Source organism: Leptidea sinapis, chromosome 4 (assembly GCF_905404315.1).
Source record: "Leptidea sinapis chromosome 4, ilLepSina1.1, whole genome shotgun sequence".
NCBI classification, from domain to species: Eukaryota; Metazoa; Arthropoda; class Insecta; order Lepidoptera; family Pieridae; genus Leptidea; species Leptidea sinapis.
In genome coordinates, this window is record NC_066268.1 from 14,606,088 (window position 1) to 14,631,235 (window position 25,148).

Here is a 25,148-nt window from a genome sequence, read left to right on the forward strand (position 1 = left end):
TAGGCAGCGCGTCGCGGTGAGGCGACGGGGCTCGCTTTCTACGGAACTGCTCTTTCTCGGTTACGCTGCGGCCGCGGCTGTACGATTGCAAAACGCGGAGGTTGCGCTTTCTTCGTTCGCGACGTCGGAGAAATTGTTGCGACACAGCTCCGCACAGCGCACGTCGTACACCGACCCCGCGTTAGAAAGTCGAACGTTCACCGGATTTAAGACGCGGCCACGTAACGGTCGCGATCGCTGGCAATCTGGACAGTTTTTGCGTAAACGCATTCCAGCAGCTTTCTTCCGTTGCATAACATTCGCGTAATGGGCCGGGGTCGACGAACGCGGGGCATCACTGTGCGTAATGACGTGGACGGCGCAGCAATTGGCAAGTTGCATTTGGGTTTGCGTAACGGGAGAATGACGCCCGTTCCGCGGTCCCTCAGTTGCAACACGGGACTATTTCGGCTGGCGGGCGCCGGAGCTTGGAGCGGCGCCCGGACTTGCAACACGCCGCAGCCATTGTGAGTTGTGACAGAGCCTGCGCCTGCGCCGCCAAATACGGCCCACAGGTTCGTTCTCGTTCTCATTGCTGCGGCAAATGTCAACCGCGTGCTCCGGTCCATCGCTGCATTCGATTTTAAAACTAAAACAATTTTGCAATCGATGTTCACATTAGTGTTTTCGCAAGCAACGCGGCGCTCGGTTTCAAAACGCCTTGCGTTATCGTGACTGCGATAAAGTGAGCTGTACCAATATTTATGTAGTTTTAGGCCTAAATACTGCCAGATTATGAGCACATCGACATGCCGGCTGATGATCGATGATCTGTGCCTTAACTCAAAATTTTTCATATAAAAACACGTAGGCAACGTGTTCATTACTGAGAAATAATTCCAATATGAAACCATTCTTATCCTTGTACATTTACACAATTTAAACCTAGCATAACTCGAAATAAGGACAATTGAACTATTAATTTCACAAGATTTTGTCACAAGTTCAGTCACAGTTTAGACGTGACTAAGTCCATGTGTCCTACAATTAATGGTATAGATAATGGTGCACGTTCGAAATGTTCTGTTATCAATGGCCGCTAACGATTGCCCAATGCCCAACTCATACGAGTGTATAATTGGTCGAGTTCGCTCGGGATGGTTTCCCAACGAATCCCGGGCGGCATCTCAGCGCCGCGGTGTGGCAACCGACAACTGGCAACTGGCAGCAAGCTTGCGACACATGTCCCTACAATGCGGGTTACGAAAACCTATGACTAACAATTGCTTGGGCTTTAAAACGCATCTGACATTGAATTGTGCTTTATTAAATCTGTTTCACGAACGGCGTCTAATACATGGAAATGGTTGCGCAAGCGACATAGTGATACACGAGTAAGTCGAGCAGGAAATGCATGTGTGTTGGCTGCATCTGTGCTGCCATTGTGCGTTACGAAACAGTCAGGGTTGAGTTGAGCAATGGCGGCAGTTGCGAAACGCTGGCGCATCCCGCTAATTGTGGGCGATCACCGTTATCAAACAATCCATCTATTACCGTATTAGCTACGATTGGAGTAAAAATCCAAGTATCTCTTTTTAGGAACGGTTTAGTGAGGGATGATATAACACAGTTTTTCGACATAGGTATACACTCTTCTGTTACGTCATCAGATTCAAATGACGCAGGAAATATCGCTCAATTCACCAAGTTTAGTCTCGGACTTGACCAAGAAACGAACAACACGCAATGTAACATCAACGAAACTTTAAGTATTAGTTAATTCCGTTGCGAAGTACGTGACTCAATGTTGCCGTGTAAACATTTATGTTTGAGTGAACGTCACGATTTTAATTAGAACGCTCAACAGATTTTCATTACAGGAATCTCATCTCTCGATTTTACTTGTGTTATTAGCAACATCGTGTCGATTGACCTCAATGCATCACGTTTCACGCGTGGAGCAGTTGTCAGGCGCATAGCTCACGCTGATACCGTGGTATCATTGGAGCGTGTCGTAAAGAACGGTGTGTCCTTTCGCGGTCCCCCGACCACTGAGAATCCTTCGAGGCCACGACACCGCTCGGAAATCCGGCCAACCTTCCGACATCGTTACGACACTCTGTAACTTATTTACACGTTGCGAAATACGAATCGATTGCAACTGCAGACATCGCACTAGCCTTGCTGCTCTAAGGGATTTAATTAGGATCAGTTGCGCACTCGACGCGACGCCTAACTGATACGAGGACTGCCGCTCCACTCACTCGACTATTTTAAAAGGGCTGCTGTCACGTCACTGCCTGCAAACACCACGAAGGCTCCTGTCTTGTACTTTATTACTAGCACTTTTAAAACACAGGTTTTCCTAGTCAACTATCAACTCTATACTATGCGTGTTAAGGTTTTAATTACTTTTGTACATCGCTCAAACATGGATGCTCGATTTAAGGTTTTCGTCACTGAAAATCGTTATAGAAATATTGCGACAACGTAACGAGGTTAACCTTTACTTGTGCGCTCCATATTGTCACGATCGCTTCATAAATATGTTAATAAATCAATATAGTTTTATCTTGATTGTAATTGCGTTAATACTCGCAACAGTCGCCATTGCCGAGATACGATTCGAAAAGTTATTTGTCAAACAGATCGCAACTTTGATTTTGAAACACGACTAGTATTTATTGCCACAAGCTTTCGGAATACTCAAGCTCGTAATCAAATCTTACGTGTTTCTTCATTCGTTGGCCTTTCTGTTCTCAATAATATATATTTTAGTCAGAAATAGACAAAGACCCTTCGTAAGATTGAACGTATAGACATGGCGTTCCCCTCACAATTTTATCAAGTTAAAAATATCCTTACATGCATATACTCGTACATCGATAGAACAGCATTGGAACGCCCATTGCCGGTGCACCTGTCGCTTCTATATCTAGACTTCAATCATTGACTTGAGCCCAACTAATTACAGTTTTAATGCATAGGCGAGACTGTGTATAGCCGTACTGAAAAAAAAAATCCATCGACATCCATTCAAATAAAAACAGTTATTGGAAGAAATTAGTTCATCTGAGTCAACATTCAAAGTTCAACAGCACGATATTAGCAGGAAGTTTGCTCTAGCCGGTGTCATCCTCATTGGAAACATTGATTCATAAACCGTACACCGTTTCGAATTGTGCATTAAATACATTTCGAAACGACGCGGTGGCTTGAAATACGAGGTCGGCTTGCGCCTAAAGCCCGTGATATGACGACAGAAAGCCTATTGCGTCACTGAACGGCTTTATTCTTCGCCATGTAATTATTTACAAGACAATATTGTAACACACTAAAACTTGAAAACAGTTTTGCAACGGACGCGTATGATAATGTTACTAATTACTGATGGACGAATTGTTAATGGATAATGGTCAAAGCTTTGAGCACAAAGGATCCATTACGCACGGCAGACCGCGGCGGAGTGTTTTATATTATACCCCTATATAAATGATACAACTTCCATGTACGCTCTGCAGATATCTCATTGGTTATTGCGTCAATGAAATCGATAACCCCCAGCCTTTATTGATCATAGCTACGCCGTCGATTGATTACTCTAAGTCTTCTCTCTATTGTTACAGAACGACGCTGAAATTAGAATCGTTAGAGGACGCAGTTGTGCTCGACGACCCTGAGGAAGATCTCTTGCAAGACAAGCGCGGCTGTCCTGCGTACGTGTCGCCGGAGATCCTGAGAGCTCACCGGACGTACTCGGGCAGAGCGGCCGACATGTGGTCCTTGGGAGTCATACTGTACACCATGCTTGTTGGAAGGTAAGCATCAGTAAAGCACCAAAGTAAATCAGTTGGTAGTCATGTATGCAGAGATTTATGTTGATAAAATACTTTGTAGGCAATTCGTTTGGTACAGCCAAATATTATCGTAATTAGTGAATCAAAATATTGTTGCAATAAATATTTGAAATTCAAATTCATTTAAGTATCCTTCGCATTCATTTAAATTAGGTTAGTCGCGTTAAAATGTAAATAAATTGTGTTAGGGGGGTAGTGGGCGTCTTCACCTGTTGCCGAGCGTGGGACTTACCGTTTCTAAGATCGCACAGTGGGGTCGCGGTGAGGCGACCGTTGGCGGGTGATCACCTGCCGGCCGTTACGCGCCAACGGCTACCAATTATATCACCCACATACAAGTCTGAAATCTTGCGTGCACCTGCCGCGCCGGGCTCATGTGGCGAAGACGTTAATCCCGCCCCTACATCCACCTGCCGTTTGGCGATCCATTGTTTCCGACAACTTTCGGGATTCTCGGCCGCAATCGTTTCACCTGTCGCCGACGGAAGGGTTCCACGTTTACCTGGCTTTTTGTTTCGAGCATCTGCCCCGAATGACAATCACTGCATCATTAGCGAGCCAACGATTTCGCTCCTAAAGTCGATGTTAATGATCCCGTCTTATCTTTTGAGCGACCCTGAACGCGGGACGTCTCTATTTTTTATTACTATTTTTAAATAGGGATTTATACTTGGCGACTTTTAATGTTTTTAAAAATGTTGTTAAATTTTTAAGCTTTGTGTCAGATAAACTGAAATGCGGGAAGTTTGAGGTTTTATCGTGTCAAAAGGAAAACATATCCGATCAGTGATTATAATGTAAAAATTAAAATTTGACACACAAAACAACCGGGACTAAGAACAGTTTTAATTGTTGCAGGTATCCCTTCAACGATTCCGAGCACGCGTCCCTTTTCGCTAAGATATCGCGCGGCTACTTTGTTGTACCCGAGATTTTGTCGTCGCGGGGTAAGTGTTTGATCCGCTCGCTGCTGCGGAGGGAAGCGGGCGAGAGGCTCAGCGCCCGGGACGTGCTGCGGCACCCCTGGCTGGCGAGGGACCCCAGGAACGAGCTGCCGCCACGAGCCGCCGCGGCCAGCTACCGCCTGGTGCCCGACGTGGACTCGGAGATGGACGTGGACTGTGTCTAACCTGGCCTGCCACCCGACGCGGGCGTCGGACGCTTCCATATCCAGCCAGGCAGAAGACAGATCGGTCTACAGTTAGCTTGCGGTCACTCACTGAATATTTGACGTGTTAAGTATCCCGAGCCAAAAATTAAGGTCTCTAGCGAGATTGTTAGTATATACGAGCGGCTGGTCCGCGTGTCTGTCACTTTATTTATATATGTAGTAGAAGTATCGACTGTAGCGCTAAGAGTCACATTGTTTGTGCGGATTTTATTGGCTACTGTGCGTTCCATGAAGGCATAATTTTGTGAAATTTTTACTGTTGCATATTAAATTCTAGTTTCCATATTTTTTATTAATCATCATGGATACAGAGTTGATAATCGACAATCGGAACGCACGTGTCGAGGCTTCTACAGCTGTTAATGTAGTCTAAATGTTCGTAATGACAGAATAAGTGAGACTGATAACGCGATCCATCTCCGGGGTGAGTTGTCGCCGTCAGTGACGTCACAACACCACGCTGCGACGGGTCGAGTTCTCGAGCGTTATGTTAACTATTACTTACGTTATTTCATGATAAGTCTAATGTAATCAATTTGACATCAGTATAGATGGATATATTGCATTGAAGTTGTCGCATAGCTGTAGGGTTCGGCTTGTTTCAATAGAGTTTTACGTTTTCGATTATATAAATTTAGAACATTAACGATCATCCGATGTAATTGAAATTGTTTTTATTGAAATCCTATTGAAACAGGCCAGTGTGTATATATTGTATTTATATGAAAGTTATATCATTTGTGATCTCCACCGAATGTTATTTATCGTATAGTCGATGCCATCGTATACACGTTGCTTCCATCAGAGATATTATATTGAGTTAGCGTCGTTGATTGTATGTTTTCAATGAGTCCAGTTGTTATTCTTTATATTTCGCACCACCATGTACCGAATAAGTTGAGTTTGGTCTGTGCCATTTATTTAATTTAATTTATTGTTGTTAATCGTACGACAGGCACTTCTTCCTATTAAATTATTCAGTTTGGTACTTGGTGTTATCGTTGGTTTAAATCATTTTCTGTTAAATTAACTTTATACAACAATCGGTTGTTACCATTTCTGTTATTGTGATCAATTCCGAGTTCTGTATTTCTTACTTTTAATAAGAAAGTGTGGCTTTCAAATAGTCAAGTCTTTCAGTGATGAAAGCGTTTTGTACAATACTAGTTGTCTGTAAATTACTATTTGTAATAACAATTAATTTATACAATTGTAAATAGAGCTAAGATATTATAAGATTATCAAAAAAGGAAGAATGATAGAGGGAATAAATAATTTAAAAATTATATCATACTTTTATTTACATCCCCAAATGTTTTTTTTATAATAGGAAAGTTGTGACCGATGAAATATTATCAACCTTCAAAGTATCAAAGTAAAGACGGGTTATGTGATTTCCCCTGATCCTTTCTATTGCCTTATAATCTGTCCAATTTAGGAATTGAAAACTAAGTGAGGCACTAACTGTATAAAATACTTCTTACATTTTAATAATTATGGACCTAAAAATGTATTCAGTATTGATATACGCTACAAGTCAGAAAATATAATTAACCACAAAATATGAGAAAGGTATGTAGGTCATTTTATGATTTGTTAATAATACTTCAAATATCTTCGAAGTAATTCTTCTCACCTCTGTCTCTTTCATATCCCGTTATAGATACGGTGCTCGACTCAGGTACAAATAAAAATTAAAGGGATAAAATCATTGACTTACAATAAACAACTAGACACACACACACACGCTCAAAAATTGTCCGAAGCAAAACTCTGCCTTCGCGTCTATTAGGCAGAGTTTTGGTTCATAGACATTGAACATTACTGCCACGAAATAAGGTGCTAATTTGAATGTAAGTATATTTTAATGTTATCTGTATAAGTTAATGTCAACGTCACACGGACATTTATGATGACCTTTTACTAGGCGATTGGGAGTCTAGTTGCTTATAGAACGTCAATGTGTGAAACCCAAAACTGAATGAAAATAAAATCCTTTTTTCATTGAACGTTTTATTGAATATCATGATCGTTTAACTTTATTTACATATTTCTGCTGTTACAATCACTCAAGTTAATGTAGCGCTATAAAATCAAAACAATAAATAATTAAAAATTAAACAATGATGGAAAGCTATTACAAAAATATTACAACTCACGTTCAGTTTTAAAACAGCGCCATCTGTTGTTCCGATGAATTTGCCAATACGAATAGTATTTTTTAACTAAACGCCATCTGTGTTCGTCTTATTTCATTGCATACATATAAATGTAATACGTCAACTGTTACTAAGCACATCCATTACTTTGATAATAATTTAGAACCATGAATAATATTATTTTCTTTAACAATAAAAATATTTTTACAAATTATTTAAAAGGGGCTTGTAGTTCCCACGCTTAAGATATTTAATTTGAGAAAAATTAAAAGAGGTCTACCAATCTGAAAATCCACCAAAAAAATTACAAGAAAAAAGGTTTTTTTCATTGATTTTGGTTTATCCAAAGGTATAAATAAGGTAAGGAATTGTATCATTAAGCTAGTAGGTAGGTCTACGTAAAACACAAATATCTTGTACAATATTATATTATAATCTAATACGCTTCTAGACTTGATGTTTTCCGTAAATCAACAACAGTTCTGTATCGCAGTGATAGATTCTACATTACATATAATTTAGAGCTGATTTAACTGATCGCTTACAAAAAATAACAAGTATAAAAACGAGGTTCGTCTGTCTATACACATGTATATAATCAACTAGTAGAGACGCTCGGCTTTGCTCTTGCCGCATTGCATGGCGTAACTCTGCATCCTCGACTCGATCTCTGGGCGGAAGTGTCTGATGAGTCCCTGGACCGGCCACGCGGCTCCGTCGCCCAGAGCGCAGATTGTGTGACCTGCACCAGCATTCATAGTTTAAAAATTCATGTAACGCTTAGATAGAGCCTCTTGTTGCTAGACAACCGACCGGTATATTACTTTAGTGTGCGTGACAAACTACCTCTAAGGGTCCGGCCACAACACTGCGTTGCGGCGTCGCTACGTAAAAAACTACCAAAAAACAATTTACCAGTGGGAGCCTCCTTTGCACAGGATGGCGGCTAGATTATAGGTACCACAGCGGCGCCTATTTCTGCCGCGAAGCAGTAATATGGAAGCAGTACTGTGTTTCGGTCTCAAGGGCGCCGTAGTTAGTGAGGTTACTGGGAAAATGAGACTTAGCATCTTAAGTCTCAAGGTGACGAGCGCAATTGTAGTGCCGCTCGAATCAGGATTTTTCAAGAATCCTGAGCGGTACTGCACTGTAATGGGCAAGGCGTATCAATTACCATCAGCTGAACGTCCTGCTCGTCTCGGAACTTATTTTCATAAAGAATAATAAAAAAAATACAAAAAAAAATCTACGACACCGACCTGGCCCTACGTGTTATGTAGACCGGTTAATTTAATAAAGAACATAGGTATGAACAAAAGCTTTCGTTTTTCTAGTTGATTTGTAAAATAATACGATGTAGTTTTTGCGATACGACGCCGGAACGCAGTGTTGTGGCCTGGCCTTTACACTCGCAATTTGTAAGACACTGTGTTAGTGTGCGTGCAATGCTCAAAATAAAGGACGACCGTCAACCTCAATTTTTTTCGATGTTTTCACAGCTTTCACAATCGATTAGTTAAAGAAATAGGGACTCTTGCGGCATTACAATAAGGTGAAATTCAGATCGCACAGCGCTAATAACACTGCTACATTTCTATTCTCACGACATTAGGGTTATCTAATTAAGGACATTATACCGATCTGTTATTAAAGCTCGTAATTTTAGATCAATATTCTTTCGTTGTCAAACCTACGTTAGTTACAGATAGTAATGAATGCGTTGGAACGACATAGTCATACGAGCGATGTGATGACGCGAGCTAAACTTGCCTACTCCTCAAACGTTCTCTTGGCATGCAACATAACCATAGAACCTACTTAGTATAGGTAGCTATCATGAATAGTAATTTCATTATAATAATCACTTTAAATTAGATTGTTTCAGCGTCTTAAAGAAGCTTAATTTCTTGAAGTGTAGACGTCTTTAGCAGCGTTGAGCATTCTTCTTGGGATGGGTTTAAAATTTTAAACTCTCGTCAGGGCACGTGACCTGAACGAAAATTCGACTGACACTCGTTGAAATTATGGATGAAAGTTGATTTTTCCGAGAGATGAACTTTTTAATGTAAAATAATTGTAATAGTTCTGAAGTGTTAAATGTTTTATGTAATATAAATTGTGGTTTTTGTGTACGATAGCGCATGAAATGAATACTGTATTTAACCACATAAATTCTTTTATTTACCTTCAATTTGCTTTGAGATCTCCCACAGCATGTCAATTTCTTTAGGTGAAGCATTGCCCTCAACAAATCTGTTGAAATTGCATATAATATAAATTGTGACACACGTTTTTTCAATATAAAATAGGACAAACTGGGGACCATTTAATATTTTATCAAGTTATACTATTGAATACCTGAGTGACCGAACTCTAAACATTCTCAAACATAGGCTAACTAGCCTTTACTTAGCTGCCGCTAAAATTATGGTAACCATAATTAACCATCAGCTCTTCGTTTACCTAGCGGGTCACCAGTTGATTAACAACAATCCGGTTATAGTACACCTTTAATAGTATATATTGGATGTAATAGTTTTTTAATACTGAAATTATATTACTCATATATACACAGCTCTGTACTAAAGACCAGTTACCTAAATTTAGAATAACACATAATTCACACCAATGCAAGTTTATAAATTATCACCTATTTCAAAATGGTAAGAAAACGAAACACTAATAATATATGTCACAACAGAAGCCCTGTTTATGTATGTGTGGTACATCTTAACACTATCACACTCTATTACACCCACACACACATATACACACCCATTCTGAGATATGTATAGAACGTCATTGCTTAGAAGTCATACTTTTATGTTATTTTTATTTAACTTTTGTATTTAGACAGTATTTTTATATTTTTATCTAATTTTGATAATTTGATTTGACCATCTAGGTAATTATGTCTACTGAGATGACACTGACAGCTGAAACACAGTTCATACTAATTTAGCTAGTTTAAATAATTATTAATATAATTTAGAAACATATTCTTAACTTGTAATACTATTATTTGTAATATTCGAGAAATAAATAAAAAAATTACATTTACATCGTATTTAATCAAATGGCCTTGTACTATTTTTAATTAATGACAATGGATCAATTATAAAAATATACATGAAATTCACATAACCACAAATGTTGTAGTTTGTAAATTTAATTTCTCTTTTTAGCAATATTAATAATTTATCATACCTGTACATAATCTTGTTCATCCACGAGACTCCCTCCCTGCAAGGTGTGCACTGGCCACAAGATTCATGCTTGTAGAACATTATCAGACGAGCAATAGCTTTAATAATGTCTGTGGATTTGTCCATCACTATGATAGCTGCCGTACCCAGAGATGTCTGGGCGGCCACCAGACCATCAAAGTCCATGATAGCGGTTTCACAAACACTGCAAATATAATAATTGTTCTTATAGTTTTGATTACAGTTCGTCTACTAAAGACAGTTAGGGTGCGTCCATAAATTACGTGAGATGTTTAAGGGGGGGAGGGGGTCGAGTCAAATCTCATCTAATCTTACTTTGCAGAGAGGGGGGTCTCGGCAAATATCACGCAATTTTTTTCTAATTGAAACAAAAATAAATTATACTATTTTGATCCATTTTTTCATATGGACATGTTGGATCCGATAGTCTCTCTTGAGACCGTGCATGATTCTCCATGGACTGAATTAGAGTAGATATTCTTTTTTTAATCACAGTTTTTACGATTTAAGTAAGTATTCTATTGTTTAATTTTTATTACACTTATAACTGTCAGCAATATTGATTACTAGTCGTAAATAAAAGCATGAAGCAAATGTTCTTTTTCTTTATACAATAACAATCCAACGCGTTTACGTAAGAAACCCCCATTTTGAAAAATCTCACGTGAGATTGGGGGATGGGGGGGGTTGGAATAAAATCTGACGACACCTGACTAGGGGGGAGGTAGGTACTGAAATTTCAAAAAACACCTCACGTAATTTATGGACGCCCCTTTAGACAGCATTTATATTTTTTATGGAAAAAGGGGACGAACGAGCGTACGGCTCACCTGGTGTAAAGTGATCACCGCCACCACATTCTCTTGCAACACTAGAGGAATCACAGGAGATGACAATGATGACATAAGACATAAGGAAGATGCTTTTTTTGAAGGTACCAATGTCGTATGGTCCCGGAAGCACCACACCAGGAAGCGGATTCCACGTTTATTGTCAGAATTTTCAGAACATTATAAATTAGCAGTTTTCAAATTAAAACATTGTCAAAAAATAAATAAAGGCTTATACAATAGTTCGAGAAGTGTTGACCTTCATTTACCGCGCGAGCCATGAAGCCGACACAGCTTGAATAGCTTACAACTAGACAGACCAGTTCAGTCTTGTAAACCAAATTAGCAATAACTTTAAAATTTCTGGCTCCTGGAGACTCCTGAACTAGCCTGCAATACCATTTTCGAGTCTGTTAACTGTCAATTTAGTCAATTAACAATTTTTACGTATTTACAGTGGGAGCCAAAACTACAACAGTCCCGCAATTGCGCGCGAGCGAACGATAGAAGCTCCTTTGATGGGGTCTTGAAAACTGACAGCGAGCGGATCTACCCCCCGGCAAGTTCGAGCGCGACAATGCTCACGTCGCTTGGTCTATGTTCAATGGTTTGCCGCGCGTAATTTGCACGCAACTTTGTTTTTAATAGCAATATTGTGCATTAGACTCAACTGCATATAAATTATCAATCTTCTTCTTCATTGTTACACTCTTCACAGTCGTGGTCATCACGAAGTGGTATCTTTTGGGGCAGATGTGATGCGCCCCACGAGACTTCGCCACTTTTCCCTGCTGGCCGACAGTCTTGTGCACTCATCCAATGGACCGCCCACATCGGACTTAATTTGGTCGGTCCAACACATGGGTGACCGTCTCCGCTCTCTGGTACCCTCCACTTTGCCCTGAACGACAAGGCGCTCAATGCATTCACTCTCGCGCCGGGAGACGTGAAATTATCAATATTGAGAACTTAATCACTAGATTATTACTCACTGTTTTGGTATAAGAGGTGTAGATGAACCTCCAGGTATTATAGCTAATAAGTTGTCCCATCCTCCTCGGATTCCACCCGCATGTCTTTCAATTAGCTCCTTTAACGGAATGCTCATCTCTTCTTCAACAGTGCAGGGTGTGTTCACATGACCAGAGATGTTAAACAACTTGGTACCTGAATTTCGTGTGCGACCAAACGAAGCAAACCATGAGCCACCCCTGCGGCAAATTGTCTGGAATCACATATATTGTAAGATAAGAAACACAATAAAATAATAATTTTATATTTCATGGATTCTGATGGTAAAATAAATAAAATCAAATGTATTCGATAATGCTAGAAATGGTCCAAACAGGTCCTTTCTGGTACCAAAGGCAATATAAGCAAGGCATAAGTATCTGGGTCAATACTGGACTTGAGCTCTCTGGGATCTAAAAGAGGAGAAAGAGCCATATGAAGGCTTTGCTAAAAGGCAGTCAATACAGCAAAGTAAATTATGCATACAGTTTGTAAGAAATCTATTACAGCATTCTATTTTTTTTATCAATACTCAATTAATAAAAAGTAAAATGACTCATTTTATTATATTCAAATAAAAATTAATTTAAAATATTGTATTTTAAATTTATTATAATCTGAAAAACACCTCGATAACATTCAACTGTCAACATTTAATAATTTATGTTCAGAATCACATCTGTCTCATCATTTGTTATGTACGAATCTTCTTTTTTAAGATTATAAAACTTACCGGTGCAACTGCAATAGTCTCAACATTGTTCACAGTGGTGGGACATCCAAACAGACCGACATCAGCTGGGAATGGAGGCTTCAAGCGTGGCTTACCCTGCTTTCCCTCAATTGACTCTATCAGTGCAGTTTCCTCTCCACAAATATATGCACCTGCTCCACGATGGACAAACACATCAAAGTCATACCCAGAGCCACATGCATTTTTTCCAATATAACCAGCTTGGTATGCCTGCAAGGAGGAGTTTAGTTAATAAGCTTAGTTATTCATTAACATCATCTGAACAATTTCAACAGTAGATATATTTTTTGCTAAATTTATATAAATAGATAAAATCGGAGTGTCTGTTTGTAATATTGAAATAACCATTTTTTTACTACATGTATATGAATATATATAGGGTGCATACACCAAAATAAAAATTATACAATTTTGTCTGTCTGTCCTGTCTGTATGTACCGGCTAATTTGAATGACTTTTATTGGCAGGTAGCTGATGTAACATTTATTTAAGAAAAAAAAAATTAATTTAGAAAAATAAACTATTGTTGCTATGTCCAAGAAACAGTCTAACTCTAAAAATAATTTATATGGCAAAACAATGTTTGCTGGGTCAGCAAGAAGTAAATAAAGTTAGAGGGTGGAGTCCAAATAACAGCAATGAAGGTGGTCTATTGTGATGAAATTGTTCAATTCTATCTATAACTAATATATAAAATTCTCATGTCATGGTGTTAAACTTTGAACTCCTCTGACACGGTTTGACAGCTTCTCATGAAATTTTGAGTGCATATTGTGTAGGTCTGAGAATCGGACAACATCTATTTTTCATCCCCCTAAAAGTTAAGGGTGGTATGGTATGGTATAGAGGCTCCTGTTTCCGTAATTAATCCACTAACATGGGTCCATTTTGCGTGCAGTAATGGCCAGTTACTCAGTTAATGTTAAGGGTGGTCCACACGAATTTTTTTTTTAAATTTGTTTGATTATGAGTCAGCATTAAAAAATACATACAACTTCAAATTTTCACCCATCTACGATCAACAATTACTTTTGAATCGCGATTTTAATATCGGCAATACAACGTTTGCTCGCTGGGTCAGCTAGTAGTCTATACTTTTTAAAGGTCATGTGTTGTGCAGAGATGTTCCTATGCTGATTCCCTCACTTGCACGCCCTAGCTACAGCTAACTCTCATGTAGCCAGAGCAGTTGAATCATTCTGGAATCCGCTCAGGTCATGCTAACATCATAACAGTTTATTCTACTTTCTTGTTCTTCAAGAGATCTTGAAAAAACTAAACATTAGCCTTATTCATAATAGTCTGCTAAATTAAAGTATTGCTAATTCACACTCTGTCTTCTTCTATTGACCTAAGTCAGAATGAGAAAAAACACTCCTTAGCGGCTGTTTTAAGTTAGCGGACCATTATGAAGAAGGGGGTAAGTTTTCATCTTTTTACTACCACTAGTTTAGTACTTCTCAATCCACTTAGTTCACTATAGTGAGATGGGGATACTTAATTATTTATTACATTATATGTATTCACCTATTATATTCACAGAGCCTCTCTTTTTTTTATTCTTTATTTTTTTGGGGTTTAGTCAAAAATGACTATGCTCCCCCTTAGCTTACACAAAAACCTTAATTACCTCACACAATACATAAAAAACAGAGAGCCACATACAACCAAAAATTGAAAACACATTAATAACACATCTTAACGAGCCACCGCGCGGCCCTTGATAGTGGAGTGGCTAGTAAGCTATTAAACATTGTAATTATTTTTAAGGAGCCTCGGCCGCTCTGAAACGTTCCGTACACATTCCATCAAATTCAGCTATATAACTAGTTTATTCCAAGTTATATCATAATTTTGTTAGTATATATTTTTTAAAGTTTTAATTCTGTACTTATCTTTCATCATTTTCATCATTTAAGTTTGCTAATTGCAATACAATTTGGATTGCTTTGCAACACTTGTTTTCTATAAAATACATATTAGTAAGCAACAATTTTTACCTCGGCTATAGCAACTTGTAAATTGCTGGCTTCGTTGTAAAACTCCCCTCTAATATAGATATAGGCCGCTTGAGCTCCCATAGCTCTCCCGGCTATCAAACAACCTTCAATCAGTTTGTGGGGATCATGGCGCATGATCTCCCTATCTTTACATGTACCAGGTTCACCCTCATCTGCATTGACAACCAGATACTTTGGTCGTCCATCTGAAGGCTTGTTCATAAATGACCATTTCATACCAGTTGGGAAACCTGCACCACCTCTTCCACGGAGGCCAGAAGTTTTGAGTTCATCTGAAATTTTGATGTTAAGTAAATACAAACAGTGAAGTAAAAATAGAAAGAATATCAAGAGCAACCTTTACGGTAAATGATTAACACTTTACAGTTAAACTATTTGTTTAATACTTACTGACAATCCAGTCAGTACCCTTTTCCAAGATTTGTTTCGTCATATACCAATCCCCACGAGATAAAGCTCCTTTTAAACGCCACTCATGTCTTCCATAGAGATTGGTGAAGACACGATCAGCGTCAGCCAATGGACCAAAAGTGGTCTTTGTTTGCTGAAAACGTACTGAACCATGGCTGATATTTACAAGAGGTCCAATAACACCTGTATGAAATGTCAAAATATTATGTAAGTTTAAATGCGCAATAAAACATTTAAATTGCTGTGGTGTATTCATTTAGACACAATAAATCTTATTAAACAAACGTTTAAACCACCTATATGCGACTTTGTTCCCTGAACGATTCTCGCCAAGGTACCAGCCATTTTCAGAGACTGGTATTAAAAATTCTAGGATAGGTTCCAAGTTCCAAATCAATCCAATCCAATTATTTTACAATTCGTAAATTCTGATGAATTAATGACAACTGACAGTAAGTCAAACCTGAAAACATTTAACTCAAAACAAAGAGAATTTAAACACACGTTCAAGAGGACATTGATTTTAAATAAAGATATGACTTTCAAGAATAATAAAAACTCTTATCAATTTACGGGATAGGTCAGGACTGGGAGGAACATAATAATGATGTCAACAAAAAAACGAGATTAAATTTTCATTCATCTTACGGCCTCCTACAACTAAATAGACTACTTAATTTCTCTGTCAAAAATAAATGAATTTAAGATAAGTTATTATTAAACTATCAAGAATAAATAGTCTTGGGAGCAATTTTTTTATTAGTTAGTTTTCAACTCAATTTTATATGGTATAACGACTGGGTATTTTTAGCAAATTTTCAAAGTTCAGTTTATTTAGTTAAATTATGTAATAACAACAAAACAGAAAGCTTCTCTAAAGAACAATCGGTAATTTTGAATGGGACCCGTTCCCTCCGTTGTCATAGAAGGGACTTTATCTGACTGACCTAAAAATAAATGAATGAACGGAAGACCAAAGTTATTACAAAATAATATCTATGTTCACCGATTGTGACTATTCAGTTTGCTTAGGTTGCAAACTAGATGCCAAGTACCGACTCTGGTGGATAATAGTTACAAGTACCTAACGATTTTTGAAGAATGGCGAGCCCAACATCGACTAACTGCTAATACTCCAAAGTTGGTTTTAATACGTTTCACCAATAAATGCAGCTTAAGTATTCTTATATTACCAAAGCTGTTCAATAACCAATAAAAATTTACTAATGAAGTTAAGAACCCAGGGGGTGTACTGCACAAGCTGTGAGCTGCTTTGGAACAAGCACATTGAACACAAGCTGGAAGAAGCGTCGGCAGTGCCGACTCAATGGAACACTGCAAGACTCATAGGGAAAACCTGGGGTCTAGCTCGAATAAAATATCGCTACATACAGCGGACATTTATTAAGATGAAATATCTCCTATGGAGCGATAGCTTGGTGGCCAGGACAACGAATCAAACCATTACAATAGCAGACTTACACAGCTATAAGAGGATACATGCGCACTACGCCGACGTACACACCAGAAACTACCCTGCACCGCTAGACATCCTCATTCAACAACTTCGCCTGAAATTGTTGTGTATGGAATGATGAAACAAAGCATATATTATGATAGCAAATCAAACAAAGTAAATAAAGAACATTCACTCTGTGGTAGTACACCTAAAACATGTTTAAATTTAACCCATACAACTGTGTGAAGAGGAAACATACCATTCAGTTGTAAATGAGCACCCGGCGCGGGCGCCTTATAAATTTTTAAGCAGTTTTATGGCCCTCCATGCTAATCTCGTGTAGGCTAACATCTGGGATATCTTTGGTATTGTGTTGGGATAATTGGGCTCTTGGTTCTTCAAACGTATTGGTAACAGGTACCCGAGCTGTCGTGTCTACTCTGAATTAAGACTTTGAAATTAAAAATTGATAATTAAACAATTTTCAGATGGACTACGTGATTCTAGTCTGAGTACAATCTTCGCCGTCCAAAAATTTGATTATCTTACTGAAGCTATCCAAGAAGTATAACACGCCCCGACGACGATAAGAATATCCCAAGCCCAAGGGTGTCGTAAGAGGCGACTATGGGCTTATTAAAAAAGTTAGTATCGAGGATCTGAGGCCATCCCTTCGCAACCCCCCCCCCCCCCCCCCCCCCCAACAAAATATGGGAGCAACACTATGGCACCCCGCTCCACGCTTAATGTGGACTTCTGTAACATCAGGGGAATTCACTCCAATTTAAACGCCGTCCACCACCCCCTTGAGATGGCGCCGATAGTTACCAGGTCATTGTCGACGCCCCTCTCGGAACGTCCGACCATTGCCTGGTCAGGAATGTAGTGCCCATCCGACGCCAACGTCGCAGACCACCAGCGACCCACCGCGTTTGGCACTACAAGTCAGCAGATTGGGATAGGATGCGTTCCTTTTTTGCATCCTACCCTTGGGGCAAGGTTTGTTTCCCTTCGGATGATCCTAGTGCCTGTGCCGTTGCAGTAGGCGATGTGATACTGCAGGGCATGGATATTTTTTATACCAAGCTCTGTAGTACCGATCGGTGGCCGATCACAGCCCTGGTTCGATGCGTCAGTTAACTGATGAAGAACAGTCAGATGCTGCTTTAAAGCAGCATCTGACTGCAAAAAACAGGCGTATCGAACTTGGGTTGCAGCGCTGGGCTCAAAAGATCCGAACTGCAAAGTTCTGAAGAGGAAATATAACCATTCCTCCAGATTTTAAGCGGAAAATCACCCGTGCGAAATCAAAGCACGTCGTCAAAATTGGCGAGCAGCTTTCCAGTTACCCGACCGGAACACGCAAGTTCTGGTCGTTGTCGAAAGCTGCTCTTGGTAACTTCAACCAGCCGTCCATGCCGCCGTTGCACATGATGAGTTACACCCTGGCCCATACAGCAAAAGAGAAAGCCGATCTCCTGTGCACTCTTTTTGCCTCCAACTCGACTCTTGACGACAACGGGAAAACACTGCCGACCATCCCGCGGTGTCAGAGCTCCATGCCTGAAGTACAGTTCAGACAAAAAACTGTTCGGCGAGCTTTGTTTTCGTTGGACGTCAGGAAGTCGAGCGGGCCGGATAGCATTTCTCCAATCGTGCTTAGAACGTGTGCGCCTGAGTTGACGCCGGTGCTACGCGTTTATTCCGGCACTCTTGTCTATTCAAAAGGCGTAGTCACTGACTCATGGAAGTCAGCCCTTGTCCATCCGATCCAAAAAAAGGAGACAGTTTTGATCCGGCAAACTACAAGCCTATAGCGATTACCTCCCTGCTTTCCAAAATCATGGAGAGCATAATTTACTGCCAGCTCTCGCTATACCTTGAGGGCCAGTTGATCAACGACCGGCAGTACGGCTTTCGCCATGGTCAACAGCTGGATCACTTGGCGTTGCATAGAGACATCGCTTCATTGTGTGTCTTCTACCGCATTTATGATGGAGAGTTTTCCGAAGAGCTGTTTAACCTGATTCCTGCCTCCGAATTCCACCTTCGCACGACACGCCACAAATTAGGATATCATCCCCACCATCTGGATGTGTGGCGGTCCTCAGTGCGGGAAGGTTTCAAGGAGCTTTCTTCCTCGTACTACTAAGCTGTGGAATGTGTGTTTTTCCGGGACGATTCGACATGGGTGCCTTCAAAAAAAGCGCGTACACCTTCCTTAAAGGCCAGCAACGCTCAAGTGATTCCTCTGGTGTTGCAAGAGAATGTGGGCGGCTGTGATCACTTAACACCAGGTTGTACGTTGTACGCTCGCTTGTCCTACTATTCCATAAAAAAAAACGAGGAGTTAGCAGCTGTTTCCACTTTCAACATCCACAAGTGAGAATGTCTTGCTGTTACACCGGAATATAAGCATCAAAATGTAAATAACAATAACTATAAAGGTTATTTCAATAATGTGAATCGAGTTGTAATAAAACTGCACGACTCAAATGACAAGCGTGGCTGCAGCACTTTAGTGGAAGTGTATCCATCACTTGAAGGTTGAAACTGTTAATTAATCAAGTAGTGAGTAGACACGTGAGAAAATATTAAATATCTCTGGACAATTATTCACAACCATCATCTTCTATCTACGGAAATTTCTAAAAAAATAGTGATGCACTCGATTGTATGAAACGTGCTGTCATTGATAGATGACAGCTATAATCTTAAGAAAAGGAGATCCGAAATCCACTACTATGCTTAAGAAACTGTTCACTTTCAAACTTAGCCGGATTATACTCTTATCTTACTTAATACATTTTCAAACTTATGTGAAATCTCACTGCACGTATAAAATACTAAACTAAATGTCAATCTTTGCGCAGTCTCGCCTCTTTTAATACATAGTATTTACATCCTCTTTGTTTGACAGTTGACTGTCAAATTGTGAACTTTTATTTAGAATTATTTTGTAAAGTTTGTTGTGTTTCTTATTTTTATGAAATTTTCAATTTAATATTTTTTACTACTCGGACTAATTACATATCGAAACCTTTTCTTTCTGTCTAGTTGAAAAAAGAGATTTTCACATATTACATAAATAATTTCAAATCTGAAATGGATGCCAAAGTTGTACTTTATCCTAAGATAATTTTTTATCTTTGAAGTTTGAACTTTAGAAGTAATCTCTCAACGACGCGGCGCGGTATCGGTTGCCTTCTGGCCTTGTTTTATTAGTCAGGGCGAACTTTACCATGGCAGCTGTAATCCCAGCAGTAACTAGGCTATCAAATAGAATAATAAGAATTCTGGGTTGTAACCCAGGTCCTATGACCCTTCAAGGAACAAATACTTATCTAATCGGTACCGGCAAGGAGTAAGTACAGTCAAGTTTAATTTTCTTAAAGATAAGAGTCAAGATAAATTGTTATTAGCTAAATATAAACACATTATTGTTTTAGTTAAAAGTATTCATTTCTTTCAACCAATGACTTCTTGAGAGTGGTAAACAACCATGCTGTATTTCTCTTAATCACTTGCTATTATTATCACACTTGGCACTCATAATAATAATAGTATGGAATAAAAATATTTTTAATTTTTTTAAAAATCATTTATTTTCTCAAAAATGATTCTTTGGAAGTCTGTTTGATTATAGCACTACCACACCTTTGGAAACAAAAGAAAGCAGAATAAATCCCTCCAGGAGAGTCTCCCAGTATTGGTTTTTTTATATATTCCATAATGTGCATTCTATTCTTTAAATTACTTTAATTTTCAGTCGCATCCTATTGGACACAGGTGACAAAGATATCAAACAGTATCAGAAACATTTATCTGAAGTTGTATCTGCAGAAAAAATAAATATTGAGCATATTGTACTTACACATTGGCATCATGATCACATTGGTGGAGTTGAAAATATCTATGGGACCATAGCAAGTATGATAAATTACAAAATATATAAATATTATAAAAACAATTACTTGAACAGCCTAACTTTGAATTGAGCTCCAGGAGAGACATTATGCTTGAATAAACATGATCATGTGAATTACGTTGGTTGCAGCCAGGAGATGCAAAAAAATGCAAATTTACTTCAACTTATTTATTAAAAGAAAGTTGTAACTAATTACAATTAATTATCCTAATGTCTACTGATCGATGCTAGATCAACTAATGGGTTCCATGATCGGGTAAACACTGTCAATGACCTAAGTCATGTTTCTGCTGTGCTTGCGCCTCGTGCCTCGAGTGCCGTGTGCAAAGTTTATGGGACTATGCTTATGCAGCGGTTTGCTAGGGTTAGCTATGTGTAACATGTGTTCTGAGCTTCCTGAGGTTTGATCATCCTAAATTGTTTATTTTAATAGTACTATGTTATTTAAAAGTTGTATCATTGACTCTCTTAACTTGCAAAGTGTTGGGAAAAAATCAAGAATGACCTATTATTACCTTCACCTTTAAGAACGAGAAGGACAAACAAGCATACCAGTCACCCGTAGGGTACTGGGTGAGTACTGTGGCCCATATTCTCTTGTAAAAACAGAGGAATCAAGGAGTGTTGCCTACCTATGATAATATTAGAAGTTTGTTTTATTCATTTGAGCTTTTGTAATAATCATATGTTATTTAAAGAATATTTTTAAATTGAATTTATATAATGTATTACTTACAAGTTACAAAATAATAAAAAATACATGGCAAAACTGAACAGTTTTATATTTTTAACCTTGCTTATTTATATCAGATCCAATGACTTAAGGTTTATTTACGGTTCTCATACAAAACTTAAAATATGTATTTGTATTAATAACACATGACTATTGAATCTTACTTGCAAGATACAAGACCATCCAGATGTAGCAATACAGATGTACCAAATTTTGCAAATTAGCTCCTATATTTAAAGGGCTATTTAATCCTTTTGATATTCATGATTGGCTATTCTATTTCATGTTTACCAGTGGGAGGCTCCTTTGCACAGGATGCCGGCTAGATTATGGGTACCACAACGGCGCCTATTTCTGCCGTGAAGCAGTAATGTGTAAACATTACTGTGTTTCGGTCTGAAGGGCGCCGTAGCTAGTGTAATTACTGGGCAAACAAGACTTAACATCTTATGTCTCAAGGTGACGAGCACAATTGTAGTGCCGCTCAAAATTTTTGGGCTTTTCAAGAATCCTGAGCGGCACTGCATTGTAATGGGCAGGGCGTATCAATTACCATCATCTGAACGTCCTGCTCGTCTCGTCCTGTATTTTCATAAAAAAAAATGATAAAAATTAAAATTGATAAAACAACATCTGTTTAGGTGTGTTGAGAAGATTTTTGTAAATCTCTTGAAATAATAAGTTTTTCTATAAATGTCATTGGTATGATAGAGGTATTACTATTGTGTTTGAAATTAAGATAACAATAATTGCTAAGCAATTTATTTCAGAATCACCTACAATCTGGAAACATAAAAGACATGAAAGTGATGGAGTTGACAAGGATTTACCACCATCCTTACCATTAAAATGGTTAACAGATGGCCAAGAGATAAAAGTGGAAGGAGCAACTTTAAAAATACATCACACCCCAGGGCACACAACGGACCATGTGGTCCTAACATTAATAGAAGACAATATACTGTTCAGTGGAGACTGCATTTTGGGGGAGGGAACAGCAGTGTTTGAAGACCTTTACACATATATGAAAAGCTTACAAAGAATATTGGAATTGAAACCAGGTGTCATTTATCCGGGACATGGAAATGTTGTTGAGGTTTGTAAGCTCATATCAACACTCAGATTTTTTTATCGACGGTATTTTTTTTCATATTTAAATGTAACAAACTCAAGTTTTCTCAATACTGGTCCAGTTTGGTGCAAGTGAAACTTAGTTTTATTTCCTAGATCAAGTTTAACTGGTTCAATTATTAAAGTTTTTATTATTCAAACAAAATAAATCTTATAACTATATTTACAATACTGTGACTACATAAAATTAAAACTCATTATGTGGAAGTGTTCCTAGAATACTGCTAGCATTTTCGTGTTGAATAGCTAGGCTGATCTGTTGACCGAGATAGCTGCCAGCGCTTGGGTTTCCAGTAGCCTTTAATTAGCCGTATTATTAAATTAGTAAGTAATTTATTATCTTAAATAGATATTATTTATATATACAGTGAGTAATAGTAATAATTTTGCATGACCCATTGAATTCAGTTTAACGATGTGGATATTCTCATTTGTATTTATTATCTTTTGAATAATTCTTTATTTCTTAAGCTGCAATTTGTAATTATTTCAGCCGTATATTTTATTTATAAATTAAATACCGGCAATAACATAATAACCATTTAACACCCACAATTTAGGTAAGTATATTAATCTCAAAGAAAAATTTAAAGAACTAAATATTATGACTGTTCATTCTCAGTACGTTTATGAAAATTTAATAAACGTTCACAAAAATCGTCACCTTTTTGCTCTTAATAGTGATTTTCATTATTATAACACTAGAAATAAGAGATTGCTTGTAACTAATTCTAGTAGGCTTCATAAGATACATAATAGCTTTAAGGGTAAATGTATATGATTCTATAATAAAGTCACAGCCACTGTTCAGGCATTATCTATAAATGAATTTAAATGTTTTATAAAAAAAATGGCTCTGTCGTAAATCCTATCACTCCACTGCTGAATATCTAAATGATCGGACAGCCTGGGACTAGATTGTGATTATTTCATAGCGATGACTGTACAATATTGTATATTTTTATTGAAAATAGCGCAAAAAAATAATGTTGGGAGAGTTTTTTGCGCCGCTTCTTCTCTCTCAGAGCGCCATTTGTTTCCGAAGCGGTAGTAGTATCTAGTAGTTATTAGAAATGACATCAAAAAGAATTCTAAAGGAATAAATTTTGAGAAAATAAATGCCTTTTATGCCTTTTAATGTGATCTATGGCTGACAAGCAAGAAATTTTATTTTATGATATCTTCTAGAGAGCATACTCTCATTTTAGCCTCTGGTGTTTACTCATGTTTATGAGCGATATTCCATTTTCAATATGTGTCCTTACCTCTCTTGCTAATATTGCTTTCCCTTTTTTAATATAAAAAAAATATTATTTGCTTTTTCATTCAACGGTATTGTAGTAAATTAATGAAAAAATAAAATCGGGAATAGAATGAGAAAGATAACAATATTTTTGGCATATAAATTATAATTTTTTTAAATATTTTATTTTTTCTAGGATCCTTTGGAAAAGATCAAATATTACATTGAACATAGAAATATGAGGGAAGATCAAATTTTAAATGCTCTAAAGGATAATGCAAATAAACATTTTAATGAAATGGAACTAGTGAAACTTATTTACAGAGACACACCAGAGCATTTGTGGGCAGCAGCCGCATATAATGTTAACCATCATTTAACTAAGTTGACAAAAGAGAATAAAATTGAATGCATTAATATAAATGGGGAAAACAAGTGGAAAATTATTTCAGGGCAAAGTAATTTATAAAGATATTTTTTGGGGGCAATTTTCAAAGATATGCAAAATGTGATACTATATACTATGCTTTAAATAATTATGGGTGTTGTTGATTTGTTACAAATAAAAATGATTATATTATTGTATCTGTGACTTTCTTTGATTACTGATTTATCATTCATTGTACTCTTGTTGTAGATTATTTTTCTTAAAATATTAGTATTGTTTGTTTTAGATACATTCATACTATTTTACTTAGATAGAGCCTCTTGCTGTTAGGCCACGCATGACTATGAGCTATGTATTACTGCCGCGATAAATTAGTCCCTTTGTTTCAGTGTGCGTGCGTTGTTGAAAATGGAGGCTAACAGTTCGCCGCTATTTTTTCGACCTGTTCACAGCTGTCACAGTCTATCTAGACGTATAAATTATCTAAACTATTATGCTACTAGAAGGGCATTTGATTGTATTAAAAACATTGTTTTCGGATATAGTTTTGATAAAGAATACACAGAGAAACATTCAGTCAAATACTATTATCCAAGTACATAAAAAACAGTTAAATAGTAAATTTAATTTTTATCATTAACTCTGCGACAAACTTAACAATTGCTCTTTAAAAATCATAACGAGAGCGTTTATGCTTCACGAGCCGGAACATGTACACACAACACTTACTCTAATTTTCAAGTGTAGGCATTTATCAAAATATTAGTTTGCGAAACGATCGATCACCCTGCTCAAGACGCAGCGCTCACAACGATATAGCACGACTGATAAATGTTAAACCTGGTA

The 25,148-nt window shown here is 37.8% G+C and overlaps 3 protein-coding genes across 4 annotated transcripts in view; 2 read left to right on the forward strand and 1 right to left on the reverse strand.

The window, feature by feature from the left end:
- Window positions 1-6,293, forward strand: part of LOC126979915 (tribbles homolog 2-like) — a 38,585-nt gene extending 32,292 nt beyond the window's left edge. Inside the window, exons 4-5 of the mRNA XM_050829509.1 lie at window positions 3,606-3,797; window positions 4,695-6,293. Coding sequence (XP_050685466.1) covers window positions 3,606-3,797; window positions 4,695-4,965 — 463 coding nt within the window. The 3' untranslated portion in view covers window positions 4,966-6,293. The remainder of the gene's footprint in view (window positions 1-3,605; window positions 3,798-4,694) is intronic.
- A 1,285-nt stretch (window positions 6,294-7,578) lies between these two features.
- On the reverse strand, window positions 7,579-15,881 carry LOC126979903 (NADH dehydrogenase [ubiquinone] flavoprotein 1, mitochondrial). 2 transcript variants are annotated; one of them, XM_050829491.1, is made up of 8 exons: window positions 15,717-15,881; window positions 15,400-15,603; window positions 14,989-15,281; window positions 12,968-13,198; window positions 12,216-12,448; window positions 10,374-10,577; window positions 9,352-9,419; window positions 7,579-7,908 (listed from the first exon to the last, which is right to left on the reverse strand). In XM_050829491.1, the coding sequence occupies exons 1-8, from the start codon at window positions 15,763-15,765 to the stop codon at window positions 7,769-7,771; spliced, it is 1,422 nt and encodes a 473-aa protein (XP_050685448.1). In that variant the 5' UTR covers window positions 15,766-15,881; the 3' UTR covers window positions 7,579-7,768. The 2 variants fall into 2 exon arrangements, with proteins under 2 accessions (XP_050685448.1, XP_050685447.1); XM_050829490.1 differs by having other exon boundaries at window positions 15,714-15,867.
- A 3,970-nt stretch (window positions 15,882-19,851) lies between these two features.
- LOC126979929 (beta-lactamase-like protein 2 homolog) lies at window positions 19,852-24,499 on the forward strand. The gene is made up of 4 exons (XM_050829525.1): window positions 19,852-20,243; window positions 20,649-20,809; window positions 22,311-22,636; window positions 24,111-24,499. Exons 1-4 carry the CDS (start codon window positions 20,122-20,124, stop codon window positions 24,381-24,383), a joined length of 882 nt encoding a protein of 293 aa, XP_050685482.1. The 5' UTR covers window positions 19,852-20,121; the 3' UTR covers window positions 24,384-24,499.
- Window positions 24,500-25,148: the final 649 nt, after the last annotated feature.